Raw genomic sequence first — 19,042 nt, 5'->3', positions numbered from 1 at the left:
TGCTAAATAAAAATGGACACAAATAAAGAGATTCTTACCGGACTGATATGATGCTTCAGTAGTTCTTAAGAACCTTATACCTCAACACTGAAAAGTTGATTACTTTAAAAAGGCAGAAGGTCCTCCTTATAGGATATTAACTTTTTTTACCCAAACTTCATTACTGTGGAACTAGCAAAAACCTCTCTAAAAGCCTGAAGGAAGTACTTCTGCCACATGACTGCATCTTAGAGTGCAACCGAGCTGGTTTAGAGCATCAGGCCTTAAGAGTTTGGAATACAAATCTGTTCTCAACAGTGAGCACCACGAGCAGCTGCCTGCGCAGCACAGCTTTCCAGACTTCATGGCCTTGCTTACCTAAGGAATCATAAAGGTCTAGTGTTCTTTAGAAATGTAGAGGGGACAAATGGTAAGCTACAGGGACTTCAAAGTTTTTTCCTTGCCCATGGATTTTCTAGTATTCTGTAAACGACCTAAAAAAATAATGCTGCATAGTTACTGGCAGGCATGTGGGGGGGGTTACACTTAAGAGTTCTTTCTGCTACCACTGTTAAGTAGGACATCTGTTCTGCTTTATCGTACATATTTCTAAACTTAGCAAAAAGGAAAAAAAAAGTTCAGAAAAAACATTTTAAAAACCCCACAATGATAACATCACCACTAGTGATACTAAAATGAAACTGAATTCTTCAAACCAAGGCAAGATAGTTAACAAAATGGAAATTCTTCTAAGTAGTGGAAGATGTGACAGATGCTTGTCAGGTCGAACCCTTACAACTTTTAATTTGTCAAATTCAAGTAAGTGTCTTGATTCTGCATTCTGGTCTTGTCAAGTCTGTTGAAATAGCCTGAGAATCGGCACAAAAATAACATGACTAATTCCTTAGTCACTTCCCACCCCATTTCAGACTTGAGCAACAATAGCTTCATTATGCAAAGAAGGAAGAAGAGTTTTAAAAAGCAAAAGCGCAAGTTCTTGTAGGTCATAAAACACTGTATTTCCTGTAAACTCCACGTGTGGCAGCCATGCAACTATAGTGAACATCAGTCTTGTCTTTCCAGAGAACTTCTACATCCAGTGTGATGGAATGAAATGGTACTTGAGGAGTAACAACCTGGGACCACAAAGGGAGTCCTCAGTTGTACAACCAAGTTGACGTAACTTTCTGAAAAACAGACTTCCTCCAGGTACATAAGTTTAAGATATTCAGAGAAAAAAATCCTCAGATGACCGCATGAACTCATGAACTAGTAAAGTAAAAATAACTGAAGATTAATGGCTTTGAATTTAGCATCTTCTGGAAGGCCATGTAGTTGACGCCTTTGCTGAGGCTATGGGATTGCACAAAACGACACTTCATATACCTACCATTTTGTATTACTGCATCTTTGCAGGAGGAGAATTCCTAAAGCCTTCAGTTAGACATAGTCTAACTTGGTCTAAGTTCTGTTCTCTGGAAAAAAACCCCACACAACCACAAAACATAAATCCCACACCCCCAAAAAACCGGCAAACCTTGATAGAGAAGAAAAAAAGACATAAATACTGTTTCATAAGAAATAGCACTACAGTGTAGGCTACTCAATTCCTGCCTGGAGTGTTCCCTGCTCTCTCCCAGGTCCCATACTCCCAGTGACTGTCAGCCTCCTCCCATCTCCCTTACAACAGCCACTACAGTATGCTCAATTCTCCCATCTTTTCAGGGCCTTTAGCAAAAGGCAGCTCATCTGGTAGCGATTTTACTAGATCTAATCTGCACTTCATCTGCAGCTGCACGTGTGCTGACTGAACACCCAACATATTAAATGCAGTTTCGTCTGAGCAAACTGCCAACCAGAAAGGATAAACACTCATTCTCCTTGCCTCTCCTTGTCCCATCTGGGGCATAGAAAGTTTCTTCACTGATGATGCATTAACATAGTCTTACCTCCTAATCTGATCACTTAGCTTCATGACTTAACAGGAATTTACTATCTTTGAGAGCTGTGCTCTTTTTATCGTGTCAACCAAATGACTTGACAGGCTCAAAAATTATAAAGCAATAGATGAAGAGAGTATTTGTATTAAGTCTTTTTTCTTTAGGGGAAAAAACCCTCTTTGAAAAGTGAGGTTATTTTATCATAAGAGCTAAAATAACCCCATAAAGGCCAGTCTGTAACAGGAAGAAGCTAAGTAACTGGTATGCAGTGACAGAACATCCGGGAATGGCTCAAAGCTGTGCCAGGGGAGGTTCAGACTTGGCATTAGGAAGCATTTCCTTACTGAGAGGTAGTCAAACACTGGATCAGGCTTCCTAGAGAGGTGGTCGATGCCCCAAGCCTGTCAGTGTTGAAGAGGCATTTGATCAATGCCCTTAATAATTTAACTTTCAGTCAGCCCTGAAGGGGTCAGGCAGTTGGACTAGATGATCGTTTTAGATCCCTTCCAACTGAAATAGTCTAGTCCATTCCATTCCAACACAACTACATTTGCAGCTACAGAGAAGGAAACAAAGGAGCCACAGCATCTTTCATGCCCTCAGTACAGCACATACAAACATCCCAGATGTATATGCTGCCCCAAAAGGGAGTTCTGGCTAAAAGGCTGTAACCATTTGGTGCACAGAAGGAACAGGACATACACACAGGCAAGTTTTGCAAGAATTTCCACAGAGCTGGTCTTTGACAAATTTACTTCATGGCTGAAGGCGGGGAATGACATACGGGCATACATTATTGTCACTTCCCAAGTTAAAACACATTCCAAAATGACCTTCTGGAACTCACTTTCTTTGCATTAAGAACTGAATAATGACGGCCGTGCTTCCACTACAGTGGCTATGTGCCTTCTTCCATACATCTAAAAGAATAAGACACCTATCTCAACAGTGCTGAATTTTCATTTTTAGTAATTCCTTTGTTGATTGCCTGTCTTCAGATCTGCTTAATGCCCAACATCAATGTTCCCATCCGTTGCCGACACAGAAACTGTTATAAGGATTCTGAGCTCACATGTGAATTTTGAATGTTTAACCTTTGTCTAGGTACCCAAAAAACAGTACAAGGATATACTTTTAAATAGCTAGACTAGTATCTTCTGACGGGACACAAGCTCAATATCCATATTCCTCACGTCTTAGATGCAGAATAAATGCCCACCCAGCAATGCATGCCTTTGTTAATAGTGCCACCTACAGGAAACCACAGACCATCAGTGTCTTTAGTTAACTACACTGCTTAAGACAGTTGAAATTAAAAGACATCCATTATCACCCAGTTTTTCCCTTAAAAAGATTTTTTCTTGATAGCATTGAGACCAACAGTTGCAGGATTTCTGTATTTTGACAGCAGTCTTGTCTCCGCTCCGAGTCCCACAACTGCCTCTGACCATCTTCCCTGTTCCCAGGAACTGATGGAGTGAAGGGGGGAGGGGAAGGGTGCTGAAGAAGGGGGAAAAGACCTGCAGAAGAACCTGACTTACTATCTTGACCTGCTTGGTTTTAATCCTCTAAGGAGCCCAGGTTAATAAAAACAGGAAATACAGAAATCAAAGTCTGGTTTATAAGTTTAACCCAGGCAGAAAGAGGGGAGTTGTGTTTGTGATGCCTCATTTAAGAGCAAATATTGCTCACACAGTGTACTTACTCTAAAGCCAGACAGAAATCAAACAAACAAAACAATGAACACATCTAGAGATGGGGGATAAGCGGGCAGGGGTTGGAGGAATCAGACTTCATCTCCCTAATGGTAGCAATCATCCGATTTCCTAGTAGTGCACAATTTGCTTAAAAAAAAGCCAGCTTTACCCGAAACACCTGTAGAGCTTTCTTTGTTCATTTGATTGAATCAGTTTTATGTATTTGAGCTCAGTATTACTCTCTTCAGAAGTCCTTCTCAGTCTCTTTTGCAAGATCCTTACACTTTAATAGCCTTACTATTTTGGGTCTTTGATTGAGAAATTTTGGTAAGCAATGCCACTAAGGTTCTTTCTCAACATACATACCATAGCACAGACAAGTTCTTAAGATATTTAATTTCTGGCCACTGTAAACAGATACCCCCTCGGACTTGACCTCCACATTTTTCAGCTGTCTGTAGTCTAAAGCTCTGACTTACAATAGTTAGGCATAACAGGATCATGACTTGGCAGGAGTCATTCCCCTCCATTTAACACCACAGAGCAAAGTTATCTTGTACCAAATAATTTTCACAGAGCTCTCATAAATAAAGTTCCACAAAAGTTCCTCAGCAGTCAGGAAAAGCCAGGAATAACTTCAGCCCCACAATCCATGGGCAGTTGTGGTCTTTTATATTACAAGTGTATCTTCCACTCTTGCTCACATGCCTCAGTTTGTATTTTTCCCCATGTTGCAACTAACCTGTAGCACCTCCCTAACTCTATAACAGAGTGGATGTAATTAACAACCTCCAACCATGTCCAGTTGTCTTCTGTAACAAAAAAAAACTTTTCAGACAGCACCTGTTCCTGCTGTTCCTACCCCATGTCATTTCATCAACTCACGGAAATACCATTTACCCAACTTCTCAAAATTTCAGCATGTTTTCAAGGCCAGACACTCCAAAGGTAGCTCATGTAAACTGTTACATCCGCAGAAAAAAAAACTGAAGACATTTGTGTGTGACCACTGTCAATTACAGCCTTAGAACACAGAATTTCTTCTCCTAAGCCATTCTATTTTAGCATGCCTACATACTGCTGCTCTCACACGGGTACAGGGCTTGGCTTGAGGAACTTCGTCATGAGAATGAGAACACTTCCTCCTCCTTCATTAAATAATGCAACACAAGAACCACGCTTACCAACTATTACAGACAGGAAATACAATTGACTTTGAACTATTCACAAGTCAGGGCCTCTATGTAGTTGCACTATAGGTACCTATCAGCATCACCTTCAAGGGGCACGGGTAACTCACCATCTATTTGAAAAAGATGCAGTTGAGTGGAATAAGTAATATAAGAACATAAGAAAACTCAAATTACAATCACAAGTAACTTCAGCAGAGACATTGTCAAGAGCTTTACCAAGTTTCATTTCTTTAGAAAAGTCATTAAATGTCTAGATACGTTTTGAATGCAGTTTATTTTTAAAGTGGGAAAAAGTTGATGCCATGGAATAGTATACCTGACAGACGAACGAGACAAATCCTGAAAGAGAATACCTGCCACATAAAAAATTTATCAAAAATAATCCAATAACTTGTTTCCAGCAGTCATCTGTGAAAGTATTCAACTGACTTTGTTTTCATATAGTGAGGATTAGAAAACTCATGCAGGATTTTTGTTTTTAAACCAAAACAGGTACTGCTGCTTCTTTTTTTAGTCTCCTTATAGTAAACTACCCCTCATTTAATTTGCACAGTGCATTTCTTAATTACTTTGAAGAAGCCTTGCTACTGGACAGCTGTTCTGACCAACTCATCTGCTCCAAATAACCTTCTGTCCCTGCCTGTGTACTACATAAAAAAATATTTTAAGTTACCTGATATTGCAAGCCTCAGATATCAGAAATAGTATTTGACTGGCAGAAAACACATCCACATTTCCTAAGCTCTCAACCACCTAAAATAGGACAATATAGTATCCCATATTATACAAGAGACAAAAGGGAGATTTTTTTTTTCAAATTATCTTAAAACTTTACAATATTATCCTTACAATGTATGTCACCAACTTCTTTACAACAGGCTGTGGAAGAAAAACTAACACTTTTGGAAAAAGTATTCTATAAAATTACATTTTTTTTTAAAAATTAACATGTCACCTTTATTAGTACACTTGACAATTGTGAAAGATTATTAGCAAGGGAAGTTTACAGAGCGATCAACTTCATCGATCTACATTTTTCTTTTAGTGGCAAAGACCCTCCAGAATTAAGACTATCACCTCACTAGCATAGATAAATGGTTTACTAAGGCAACCAGTTTTCAGGTATCTAGTCTGCATAAGAATATTTAATTATTTATCAAAGGCTGCATATTTCTTCTCCCACCCACCCCATTTGCTTATGGTTTTCCACTTTTAAAAGTGGATGCTAGCTTCAGGCTTGCAGAGTGTGTGTGAAGACAGATTTATTGTTATACATATGCGAGGCAGCTTCATGCATTCCAGTTCCAAGAAAAGCAGGCAGTTCTATTCAGCTTCACCTATTCATTTTTTCCTCATGTATTTCACTTCAAAGTTGCAGCAAGTGAGCGTCCATCCACATTTTCCCTAAGTACAACTATGTGACGTAACAATTATTCCAGACATGAGGTCATTTCTTTTTCTTCCCTTTACCTTTCTTGCCTCCCTCTCCTTGCTGAAGACTTTGATCGTTACTTCCTATTTTTTGGGTTCTTGTTTTCAGTTTGGGAATGGTTTCCGCAGCATACAGCATCACCGATTTACCTAAAAATACAGGCAGAGATCAATGCACAACTTCTATGTTAAGAACGTTTGCATCATTTTCAAAGTCAGAAACTTTAGCCCCACTTCAGACTTCTGTTAAACTAGGTATAAAGCCTAGGAGTCCTGCTTCCTTCCTTTGTGTAGCTACAAGTTTGTGAAAAACTCTTCTCACCCCCCCCGCCCCCCCAAATTTTAAAAAAGTGCAGGACTGATAAACGTTGACAGCAGACTGCAACAGGCACATAACTGGACAATCTCCAAAGCATCTACACCCTTCCTGTTACTCTTTCCCTTCACCTCTTAATGGCCTAAAATACCTGGGACAGAATGACCAGGCAAAAGCTGCAAGCATTTTTAGAGAGGCACTGCTGTCCTCCAGCAGGAATGTGGTTTTAGATCGTCTCTTTCTAACCAACAGCACTCTTATGCTAGATTCAGTATTCTTCTTGCTCTTAAGATATATACTTCAGATATATATTTGCTTCCCTTTTACACACTGGTTAATTTTCAGGAAAAATGCAAAAGACTGTATTACTTGTCATTCAAGATGAACTACTCCTGTTAATTAGTTAAAGGGAGCTGCAGCTTTGTTAACTTATGAAAATGGCCAGCAGAAAGCTCAACTGAACTCAGTATTGTGTTTTATCGATTTGGCATCCATACTGATGCCTAGCTGATGCACGTAACCTCAGATAAAGGTGGAATCAAGCCATTTTAATACCAAATCCTCTGGTCAACAAAACAGTAAGCCAGAACTCAATAGCTGCTTTGCTCAACATGGCAATCACACAACGTTCCTCACGATCCCCTCCAATGCAACCACTGAAGAAACAGCGGAATCAAAAACAACAACATTCTACAAACTCCACTCAATGCTCACAGACCAACTTGATTTGGTTCACTTCTACAGGCAAAGAGATTGATTTAGTTGACTTACAAAGGCAAAGAGATTTAATGTAAACTTGTAAAATTTGTAATAGTACAACTAATTAAACAACGTGGTAACATAAAATAAACAAAGTCTTTCTGTTTTGTTAACCGATAAAGTGCCTAACCCAGGTACTCTACTCACGTGTTGGAAACTGAGGTAAACATGGGTTGCCATCATCTTGTTTGAGTTGGATTCGTACTCTACCTCTGTACTGAACATCTCTGTTCCACTCTCTAGGATACATCTTATTTTTCTGTCATACAAAAGGAGAAACTTACTGTAATCAGTACTGGAATATTTTCTGCAAAATTTGTCAGGCAATTGATCTAAGTCATAGCAGCCTGGAATTCTGAACAGATGTAAACTATAACCATAGCTCTCCAACAGTGTCATCCACCATTTAGCCATTGCAGTAGTATCTAAAGCTATAGCACAACTTTTTCAGAAGCACTGCTGCAACCAGCTACTGGTACTGAACAATTTAGTGAGCAACCTGCTACAGGGACTGTTCTACTTCCCCACCAGTCTGGACTGCAGTGACACAAGTTTTTGTTCCATCTCCATCGCCACAAACCCTTCTGGACACCTAAAGACAGTAAGTCATAGGTCATAGTCTGAGGCCCCCTGCTTTTGGATACTCACAGCCTTCATTTTGATTAAAATGTTACAGGTTTCTTACTGGTACTGGCTATTTCACAGGCTGGTGTGCACTAACAGGAATATATTTGAGCTCTTCTAAAAAGCAAAGTGATTTTTGCGCTCAGTTTTGGATACCAGTCACACTCTTAGATAAGGACCTAAATTATTCTTAGAAAATTTAACAGTATTTTAAATTAATAATTACCTCAGAAAACAAACTGCAAAAAGTTACTTCTCTAGAAAGCCAGACTCATTCCCTAAGAAAAAAACAACTTAAACTATTTAAAGAGCAAGCAGGTATTACACTAAAAAAAAAATATATAAAAAATTACATTCTCTGCCTAAAACTTAACTCCAAAGGACTCTGAAGATTTCAAGCATCAGAATCCTATTCCTACAGGACGCTCATTCCAAAAGGTAACCACTCTTCATTAAAAATATGCCTTCTTAAAAGTTTAATTTGCAGAGTTGCAGCTTGAAAAATTAGCTTTTATTCTGACACACTTCTAAGCATCTAGGATAGTCTTCTCAGAAAGACAGTTAAATAACAGTAATCTTTTTATAAGCTTAAAAGTGGCACTGTCTCAGAGATCTGGGTTTTCCAACATTTACTTCATCATTATGGTCAGCTTCTACTCAAAGCAAGCAAATATCTTGGCTGGTAACAAAAAACTTCTCAATTGTAATTTATCCTGTCCATAGGAAAAGTTATAATGAAAGAAGAACAGACACACATAACAAGTTTGTGGGGGTTTTTGTGGTGGTTTTTTTTCTTCTTCTTTTTTTTTTTTTTTAAATTACCTCTAAAAGCACATTGAATCCAACGGCTGCACATACATCTTGGATTTCCGCAGATGTAGGATTTTCAACAGCCTGTTAAAACAATGTATTACAGTTAATTACTTTTCAGTGATGAACTACCTATATAGCAACAGTTAGCTATTTCCCACCCTGTACTCTGTAACTAGAAAAAGCAGATGAGGAAAGAGAGGGCACTTGAAATAATGACAAATCTACTGCAGAAGTCACCTGTGAGTGCTCCTATGGTCTAGAAAACATAAAAAAAAAAAAGAAGAGGTAAGACATCAGTAAAACAGGAAACAGATGAGACAGAATTAATTAGGGCAGGGGAGCAAGTAGAAAAATTGCTTAGGAAAAGTAATTGAAATTAAATAACATTTATTATATTTACAAAAAAAACCCCCATAAGCCATGAATGAGCAACAGCAAACTTATAGCAAGGACTGAAGGAGAAAAGAATGGAAACTTTCTAGGCACAGGGCAGCAGATTCCTTCCATAGAGAGATCTTTGACTGGCAAACTTGCATGGTCAAGAAAGACTTTAACCATTATCAGAAAAAAAAAAAGCAAACAAACAACTCTAAGCAGTGAGAAAAGCCCTTTTTATATTCCCAGCACTGGTTGTTGAAAATGTTACAAAGGAGTGAGGTAATCAAAAGCTATTTCTAGACAGATTAAAAGCAACAATAACTACTGAGGCTATGTGCCATACGCAACTGTAAATTCCATCTCTGAAAGCGGCAAAGGGGACAGGGCATAGAGTACAGGCATATATAGTCAGTCACCAAAGAACAATCATTAGCTAGCTGTTCTTTTCTGCATCGCTTTCTAATTTGGCAAACTACTTATGTAGGAGGTTGAGTGCATTAAATTTCTCATTACTTCACTTGCTTGCCAAAGTTGCTGCTCACATGAAAGTAGACACTTAAACCCAGTGCTCTTCTACCAAATTTGCATGCTGACTCTAGGTTATCTTCAAATACACTGTAATTTCCAGTTATTGAGCTACTTGCCATGGGGGACAGGAAAGATCAACAGCTTGAGATTTATTTTCCAACTCTCTACACACTACTGCGTAGCAAAACAAAACATCATATTTCCCTGCCACCCACAAAATTACTTTGTCTATAGGTATCCTTCTTCCTTCTGCTATTGTCTTCTTGTTATTCAAATATGCTGGATAAATACAGATGAATCTAAAAAGAGAAAACAGTGAGTTTCAGTAAGTAATATCAACTCCTTAATTGCTTATGAAGTATTTTCCTAGTAAAACAAAAAGTAAATCTCACAGCTGTAACACAGAAGTTCCCACAGCAGCTTAGAACAACCATTTATTTTCCCTAGACCAATTAGTAGGATGTTGCAAAACCCCATTTTGAGTTATCCAGGACACTGTACGACCATTTGTCAGAAATATTTTTTCTACGACACCACTTTTTGGGGCACAGTGTGTACAAAGGATGGCGCTATCTATCTTGAGAAAAAAAGAAGGCTGAAAGAGAATGTTTTGACCCATTTCTTAAATCCCTGAAACCCAGAAAGAAACATATATGCTTCCCTGAAAAGAATTAAAAAAGGTTTCCTGAAAAGACTGTAGTACACTAAGTACACAAGTTCTTAACAGAAGCAAGAAGAGGGTTATTTTTGCTATGGCTTTTTTTTTTTCCCCACCCCCCTATTGACACACAGAACAACCCACATTTGCGTAAGTTATAAAGCCTCTGTAAAACTATGCCTAGAAACTGAAAAGATTTTTCAGTAGATTTAAACCTGTCAAGCACATACAGGTGGCAAGAGTGGCAAAACCTCAATTGTTCTTCTTATTAGAGAATAAAAAAAGCAACTAGCTGAGGCTTACAAGGAGAGGCTGAAGAGCGCCGACATTTGAATGAGGAGCCATGACAGCATAAGAAAACAGGGAAGTGGAAAGCGAGAAAGTTATTCGGAGCAGGCTAATGTTCAGTTAGTTGGAGACTGACAAGGACACTGATCCTTACTGCCCCCCAGAAAACACTTCTTGCTGCCTGTAAAGCTAGCCTCGGTCATCCCGACTCTTGCTACTCTTTTTCTCCTCAATATCGTTCCACTGGTGTTTTCCCCTCTTCGCTGCAGCCCTCTCCCCGCGCCCACTACTACTTCTGCGAAAGCGGCAGAGTCCTGCACAGATTTTCGGTCCCGGTACCGACGCTCACAGCCACCGACACACTCCGCCGGCCACCTCCTGCTCCTGCTCGCCTCGGCTGTCCCGAGCGACACCACACGCGGACCGAGTGACAGCACAGTACAGCTTCGGGCGCTCCCCCAGGGGAAACCGCCAAACCTCAGCCTCCCCCCTCAACACCTGCATTGCAATAAGCCTCCTCCGGGAGCACAACGTCAGCCTGGCCGCCGGGAACGCCGGCGGCGGGGACACTGCCGGCTGCCCCCCTCGCTGCCCTGCACGCGGGCTGCAAACCCGACCGCCGCCTCCGGGAACCGGCCCCGCTTCGCCGCGACGCGGGTTGTTCGGCCGAAACACAGCGTGCCAGCCCGTACCCGATTCAGCGTGCAGCCATCTTACGTGACGTGTTATTGCAACAGACTACCGCACGTACTTGCAAACGCTGTTACAGCTGCGAGCCGGACCCACCTCCCGCCGCCCCGAGCCGACGTGCGCCTTCGCCACCCGGCCCGCCAGCCCGGCGCCGGCCGCTCGCCGTCCCCCTCAGCCAGACCTAGCCCGAGCCCCAGCCCCAGCCCCTCACGGCCGGCTACAGCCCTCAGGCGCCGCCGACGGTGTCCCACGCCGAGGAAGGGCGCCGGCAGCCGCCGGCAGCCCCCGGCGGGAGGGCAGCGGCTGGGCACGCCGCTGCCTGGGAGGGCACAGACCGCGTTACCTCTCCTTGTCGGCCGGAGACGCGGCGGTGGTGGCACCGGCCATAACACCACCACCACCACCTTCACCACCGCCGCCGACCCGCACCGGCCTCACTGCTCTTTCCCTGCGCGAGGAAATCCCGCCCCCGCCCCTCCCCGTCCTGGAATCCCATTGGCCGCTGCTGCTGCCTCTAAAGCGCGTCACCCTCGAACGCGGCCCCGCATCGCTGCTGGCAGGCCCCGCGCGCTGCCGCGCATGCGCCCTCGCGGCGCGTGGGTGCGGGGCAGGCTGAGGAGAAGGGGTCTGGGCGGGCTGGGCTGGGGAAGGCGCTCCGCGGCGCCTCGGGCTGCGAGGCCGCCGGCGTCTCCGTCGCCAGAAGCGTCGTGCGAGAGCGGAGTCGCTGCGGCGGCACGTCGGAGTGCGTGAGCCGCGCCGTCCGACCGACCGGCCGGCCGGCCGGCCGGCCCGCCCGCGCAAACCCGCAGAGCCAGCCAGCACCCGGTTCGAGCCGGCGGGCGGGCGGGCTGGCGAGCCCCACCACCGGCAGACGGCCGGGGGGCCGCACTGCGCGCGGGGGAGCGCCGGTCCCGCTCGGGGCCCTGCGCAGTGCTCCGCCGGGAGAAGGGGGCGGGAGGCCTGGCAGCCGCAGCCACCTCTGCCTGGTACGCCTGGGAAGCGTGCGGGCTTAATGGTGGCGGGGGAGCGATGATAGGCACCCGGAACGGGCTACGAGCGCTAATCAGAGTTGAGCCCAGAGGGTGGCGATCAGCGGCACAAAGTCTGGTGGGTGGTCGGTAACTAGGGGTGTAGCACTGGGTCCAGTCCTGCTTAACAGCTTCATTAATGAGCTGGATGATGGGGCAGAGTGCACCCTCAGCCAGTCTGCAGGTGACACCAAACTGGGAGGAGGGGCCGATACACCAGAGGGTCCCGCTGCTGTCCAGAGGGACCTGGACAGGGTGGAGAAATGGGCCAACAGGAACCTCACGCAGTTCAACGAGGGGAAGCGCAAAGTCCTGCACCTGGGGAGGAACAACCCCAGGCACCAGTACATGCTGGGGGCTGCCCGGCTGGAGAGCAGCTTGGCAGAAAAGACCTGGGGGTCCTGGTGGACACCAAGTTGAACGTGAGCCAGCAACATGCTCTTGCTGCAAAGGGGACTAACGGTATCCCAGGCTGCATTAGGGGGAGTGTTGCCAGGACGTCAGGGGATGTCATCCCTCTCCTCTGCTCAGCATTGGTGAGGCCACACCTGGAGTGCTGTGTCTGCTGCTGGGCTCCCCAGTTTGAGAGAGACACAGACATACTGGAGAGAGTCCAGCAAAGGGCCACCAACATGATGAAGGGACTGGAGCATCTCTCCCAGGAGGAAAGGCTGAGAGAGCTGGGACTGTTCAGCCTGGAGAAGGCTCAGGGGGATCTTATCAACGTATATAAATACCTGCAGGGAGGATGCAAAGAGGACAGAACCAGGCTCTTGTCAGTGGTGCCCAGTGGCAAGACCAGAGGCAGTGGGCACAGACTGAAACTCAGGAGATTCCCTCTGAACATCAGGAAACATTTTCACTGTGAGGGTGACCGAGTGCTGGCACAGGTTGCCCAGGGAGGTGGTGGAGTCTCCATCCTCAAAAGCTGTATGGGAATGGTCCTGGGCACCCAGCTGTAGGTGGCCCTGCTTGAGCAGGGAGGTTGGACCAGATGACATCCAGAGGTCCCTGACAACTTCTGGTCACTCTGTGAGTTTCACAGGGCACATTTTGTTCACTGTTGCACTCACCAGTTAAACTGCATGCAGCACCTATGTAGCAGACCAAAGAACTGAAGGTATTTATTCAATATTTATCCATGTTCTTATGTTTTTTTTCTGCTCCACCAAAGCATCTAGCTCCCCACGATGAAATACAGAAGAGGAGCATGCTGAGACCCAGTGCAACACAGTGATATTCCCAGATAAGAACTGCAAGTACAGTTCATGAAAATGTGGAAGAGTTAAGAGTTATGGAGAAGCTTCAGAAAGAATCGGGGTGGCATTTGGCACTGATTAATAAGTTATTTGTCTATTCAGTCTTTTGAATGATGGTCAGTTTTGTTGTCTTCTGTCTTTGCTCTCATTGTGTCAGAAGTGAATACACTGTACAAAGTACTGCAGAAAATAGGAACAGTACAACTGTGGGGCCTCAGCAGTAGCAGCTTTTGAAAATGTAACTACAGCTGTCTGGTAGCAAGTCTGCAATTTGGCAGTGCCTCACAAACATGACTCAACAAGCTCCTCAGCTAAAAAAAATAAAATAAATTATGTAAACAACGTGTGTCAAGTTATGAAGGAAGCTTTTGATGCAATAGTTGTCCAGTGCTAAAGACAGAGTTTTGGAGGATTATCTCCCAATTACCATCAAGCGGGCTGATAGAGAGTTAAGTGTACCCCTCTAAGAGATAATTATTAAAAATAATTACTTAGACATATTTTTTTGCTTAACAACAAAATGTTCTCATCTTGTTAACACCAGCTTGGTAATGGATCTCCTATGTTGTTCCTTCTTTGCACAGAGTTTTTCTTTTAAATCTCCATTGCATACACACATTCATGTGTCTATTAAATGACTTTCCATTGAGATCTGCACCACCTAAAAAAGTGTTAGAGCTGCCATTACCTTGGGTGCTGTTGTCCTACTGTCCAGGTTGTCAGTGCTTACATCTGCACATCAGCCACAGTGGCAGAAGCTTGTCCTGTCAACTGTTGTCACCTGCATTCAGCCAGCCAGAGGTAGGCTGTAGGGGCGGGAAGGAGGGAGGTGGGCAGGTCAGCAGCATTCGTAGCCTTGGCCTACAAGTGTTTCACCTGCATGCCTCCTGCATGGCAACTGCATCCCATGGTGGTGGGGTTGTGCTCCCCAAACACCAGGTTGTGGTCCCTGTCCTTGTGACTGGGGAGAAGAAGGTCTTAAAGCTAAAAAAGGCTTCAAGAACATTGACACCGTTTAACCCTCTGTGACCATACATACAACGTGAACTGTGGACATGCTGGATTTCATTACATATTGATTGTGTCTCTGTGCAGGCATGCAGTGTGCAGGGCGTATTTATGATCTGACCATTGCATGAAACATGGTCATTGCTAAACCACGTTGCAAATGAAGGTTATTGCCGGTTTGTTTTTTTTTTTTTTTTTTTCAAATAATATGCATAGCCCTTTCTTTCTGGGACACATAGATTTGAACCCACAAAAAGGGTACAAACACAAATCTCCCTCTGAAGGACAGTGCTACAGCAGAGTTTAAATTGAAGAACAATCTAATGCTTTTAGGAAAAAATGCTAAGAAATATTTATTTGGTATTACCACAGCTTCACATACAATTAAATAAAAAACAGGCTAAAACTTAATTAAGATTTACTTCTTTTTTCCCCCTTAGATTTCTGCAAGGTTTTTAGTTTCTCAGTTACTTTGTAAAGCAATTTCTGGTCCATAATGGGCTACCACTGAACATCACCTTGAGAAACACTTCTCTGACATCAGGTTAAAGAAGGCATTAAATACAGCTGCAGTTTGTGAGTGGCACAGTACCATTGTTGCATATTAATATTGCTCTCAGTCCACTTAGTGAGGACACTGAGAAAGATTTTATGTATTTGTTTAATGTGTTGTATTTGACAATTGCATGGGGTTTTTTTCCTTTGAATTCATAAAATTTCTTAATACCAACATATTAGATTAATGGCTTCTCTTTTAAAACAATATTTAAACTTACTGTAACAGAACAAAAGCTACATAGCCTGTATCAGTATTTGTGGCAATGACAAAAATTACTTTCCACGTCTTTTTCAGATGGAAAAATAATTCAAAAATTGTTGGAAATGGAGTTTGTGGAGTTACAGATTGGATCATATGGCATACATGACTGACCACAACAGGGGAAGCATGTCTTTTCTGCAGATGCTATTATTACATACCAATCTCCTTTATTGGTGCTAGAATTCACAGTATCTTGAAACTAGCATGCCTAAAATGAAGCACTGGCTACAGATACGTCAATTTAATCCCCATCATCACTGTAGTGAGTACATGGCATCCAGTCACTGCATTTGTTCTAGTGCCATAAGAAATACACTTCAGACTTGAATTCTGCATATTTCTAGCCTGAGGAATTCAGAGACAGAAGTAGGTCACAAAGCACACTAGCTCAGGCATGTTGTAGGTGCATGTGCTTCCCAAGTATCTGCTGTCCCTGACCTCACAAATTGAATGATGAAGGAATCAAAAGCTGACACTTCTTAAACATTTTAAAGCAGTATGAAGAGAAAGTATAATTGCTGGTGAGGATAAGACTCTTGTACATCTGCAGCAAAATTTCAAGACTGCAAATAATGCCTTTGGTTAGTAGCAGGCATACTGGTGTCTGAAAGCTGCATGTAACTTCGTGAGGTTATTCCATTTGCTGTAACTGCAGTGGAGGGGGAAGTCGCAGGGAATGAGCACTGCACTACAAGCATCTCAAGCAGAGAATTCCCTCAGCGCCTAAGCAGCAAGTCAGGTGTCCTTAGTCAGACTCTATTTTTTACTGTTCGGGGTGTCTGGGGAAGAAAAATAGCAAAAAAAACCCAAACAAAACAACCCAGCAACAAGAGCCCTGTACAACTGTGAAACAGAAATTCAAAGCAGTTGTGGTACAGGCTGGTACGTTTCACCTGGGATAAATGCAGGTGTCTTAACTAGAAGTGGGAGCCCAAGAAAATGTAGATGGTTTGAGGAGACACAGTTTCTCTGTGTTTTACGGGGAAGTGTTATGTGCAGGTGCCAGTTTATTCAGACCTAGCTTACATGTTTAGTTTTCTTTAACCTGATGTTACACTGCATAGTCTAAACATGCTAGAAATGCCTATATAATAATTGGACTAGTGAGGTCATTTGGGAGGAGGTGTATCTTCAGCTAGATTGGTGAAAGAGCTCCATAGTGGACTGCAGATAAAATGCAGAACAAAGAAAGGGGACATAGAGTGAAACTCTGGTTGGTTCAGTAGACATTGAAGGGAAGGGGGCAAGCTGAGAAGGATTTTCTCCACAATCTTTGTAAGCAGGGATTCAAAAAATATCTTTTTAAGTAAAATACAGGGGCTGGAGAAAAAAAAAGAAACTGTTTGAAATGGAAACATACTTCATGAAATACGACTCTTAAGGTGGAAGTAATAGACAGGTGTGAACTAGGTCTGTCCAACAGAGCATAGAGAGCTAAACAGCATAGAGAAGAGAGAAAATAATGCTGCCCTTCATTTAGTTTCATAAAACTGGTATTTACTTATCATAGAACTTCAACATGCAGAATTAACCATACCACTCCTGGTATGTGCCACTTTCAAAAGACTGTATATACAATTTTCCCTAAAGAAGTGGTTATTTTAAATCCAGACTACCCCAGTTCTTTCAGTCTTAACAATCCAAAATCATATCTTCTATGTAAGTGTTTTCTGGAGCTGTACTACCTCATGCCTATCCTACAGAGACAACAGCTACACAGCTTTATTAATCAGAAACATCACTTTTGTTCATCTCAATGGTAGAGGCCTATAAACAATCCTGATGTTTGTGCCTTTTTAAGGCATGTGGGATGTTCTAAAGCCACATTGGGCTTACTTGTTTCAATCTGTGTAAGTGCTGCATCACAAGAGCAGCTGAGAATCACAAAGTGGCCTTGAAACCGTCATCCTGACTTGTATGCTGTTCAGAGCTAAAAATCTTTTGGATTATGTCACCTAGACCCAAGCCTTGACTTAAATGAATTAATTTAGAAAGCACAGCAGACAATATATACAGTATTTCACTAAGATACGGGGAGACTGTCGTTCACCACATTGCCAGGACTCTTATCCAAATCCCTATTTAGCTGGCAACAGGAGAACTGGCAAAGTGGAAATAGAAAAACAGGGATTTCTACCCATCTCTCATTCCTTCATATTTGCAAAGACTATGTCTCTGAAGTATAGACCTCAGATTTTACACCCAGTCATTCCTTGGCCTTCTGTTTTAGCCTTGTAGAACAGCTGACAGCTGTGTAAAGTCACAGCTGTGTACAGTCAGTTTGTAAGATCAAAAGGAGCCATCATCTGTGTGTGACAGAGTAATACAGTATTTGCACTGAATCCATAGCTTTCACTTAAGCTAGGGGATTTCTATTTGTAAGAACTCAAAATGACTTAAAACACTTAAAAGTATCAATCCATTGTCGTTGTTCAACTGCTCAATTATAGGAAGAAAAAAGATGTCAACTCCCTTTCATTACACAATGGAATAATAAGATTTTTTTAAAGTGGGAGTTTTCTCACCATTCATATTATGGCTTAGTTTTTACATCTACCTGTCTGCTCTTTCATAACTACTTGCACTCTGAATGTGTGCCATCACAGACCTTACCAATAATCTAAGTAAGATACACAAGCAAATCTGAATTCTGTGTTATGGTGTATTCAAACTGCCTGCCCCCCCCGCCCTGGCCCCAAACAATATTCTTTTTGTACAAACGATTAGTAGAAGAAGGGACAGAATTAGCCATAATCTACCTTCATTTGTAGTAAATGTAATCACTCAAAATCTCCCTTGTTTTCACAATCCCTACTGACTTTAAACTGCAGGTGATAGTAACAATGCTCTTTTTAAATTCTGAATAGAATTGTGTATATTACCAGCAAGGCAATTTCCTTTTCTGCATATAAATTAAGACGTAAGTGCCTATTTCTCTAGAACACTTCAAAAATAAGGTACCAGCTAATCAGTCCTGAAATTAGAACTCTTCTCAACTATGAAACACAGGGCTACAAATACTAGAAAACAAAGGATCTTAGTAACTCAGCAACAGTGCTTTTTTTTTTTTATAGTTTAAATGCTTCTAACTCAGTCAAAGCCTAAAGTGAATGTAAGAGTGCAAAATATGCATGTATATATAAATACAGGTTTGTGTGTGTGTCGGGAATTAATCAACCTAGGTCTCTTAATAGTCTCTAATCAGGGACTAAAGAATGCATTCATTATGGAAAAGACAGACTTTGGAATTAACCCAGTCTGTGCTGTGCTTATGAGTCATAATGAAATAAACCTTCTTGCAAACCTCTTGTCAGTAACAGAGAGATTATGGAATTACACTGTGCTGGACCTAGATTTTTTGTTTCGTGCAGTTTGTTCCAAAATGAAACATGGAAGAAAACAGAGCTCTACTGGTGAACTGCATGTCTCTGAGCTGTTTTTTTCCACTTCGTATTTATCTGAAACATGACTACCACCAAAACAAAACTGCATGGTTTTTTAGAGCATTTGTTCTGATATGCTGAATCATTACAGAAGTGTCTTAACAGCAACTTCCTTTTTAAATGAAATCATATTTCTAATACAGCAGACACCCAACTTTCAGTAGTAGCCAAGAAAACAATTCCACTCTGA

General features: G+C 42.4%; 1 protein-coding gene across 1 annotated transcript; it reads right to left on the bottom strand.

Annotated features, from left to right (window-relative positions):
- Window positions 1-5,064: 5,064 nt before the first annotated feature.
- Window positions 5,065-11,765, bottom strand: SRP19 (signal recognition particle 19). The gene is made up of 5 exons (XM_075020074.1): window positions 11,638-11,765; window positions 9,882-9,957; window positions 8,762-8,833; window positions 7,463-7,574; window positions 5,065-6,390 (listed from the first exon to the last, which is right to left on the bottom strand). The coding sequence occupies exons 1-5, from the start codon at window positions 11,679-11,681 to the stop codon at window positions 6,257-6,259; spliced, it is 438 nt and encodes a 145-aa protein (XP_074876175.1). The 5' UTR covers window positions 11,682-11,765; the 3' UTR covers window positions 5,065-6,256.
- Window positions 11,766-19,042: the final 7,277 nt, after the last annotated feature.

Source organism: Buteo buteo, chromosome Z (assembly GCF_964188355.1).
Source record: "Buteo buteo chromosome Z, bButBut1.hap1.1, whole genome shotgun sequence".
Lineage (NCBI taxonomy): Eukaryota > Metazoa > Chordata > Aves > Accipitriformes > Accipitridae > Buteo > Buteo buteo.
The sequence above is the reverse complement of the archived record's forward strand: the minus strand, read 5'-3'. Positions and strand labels throughout refer to the sequence as shown.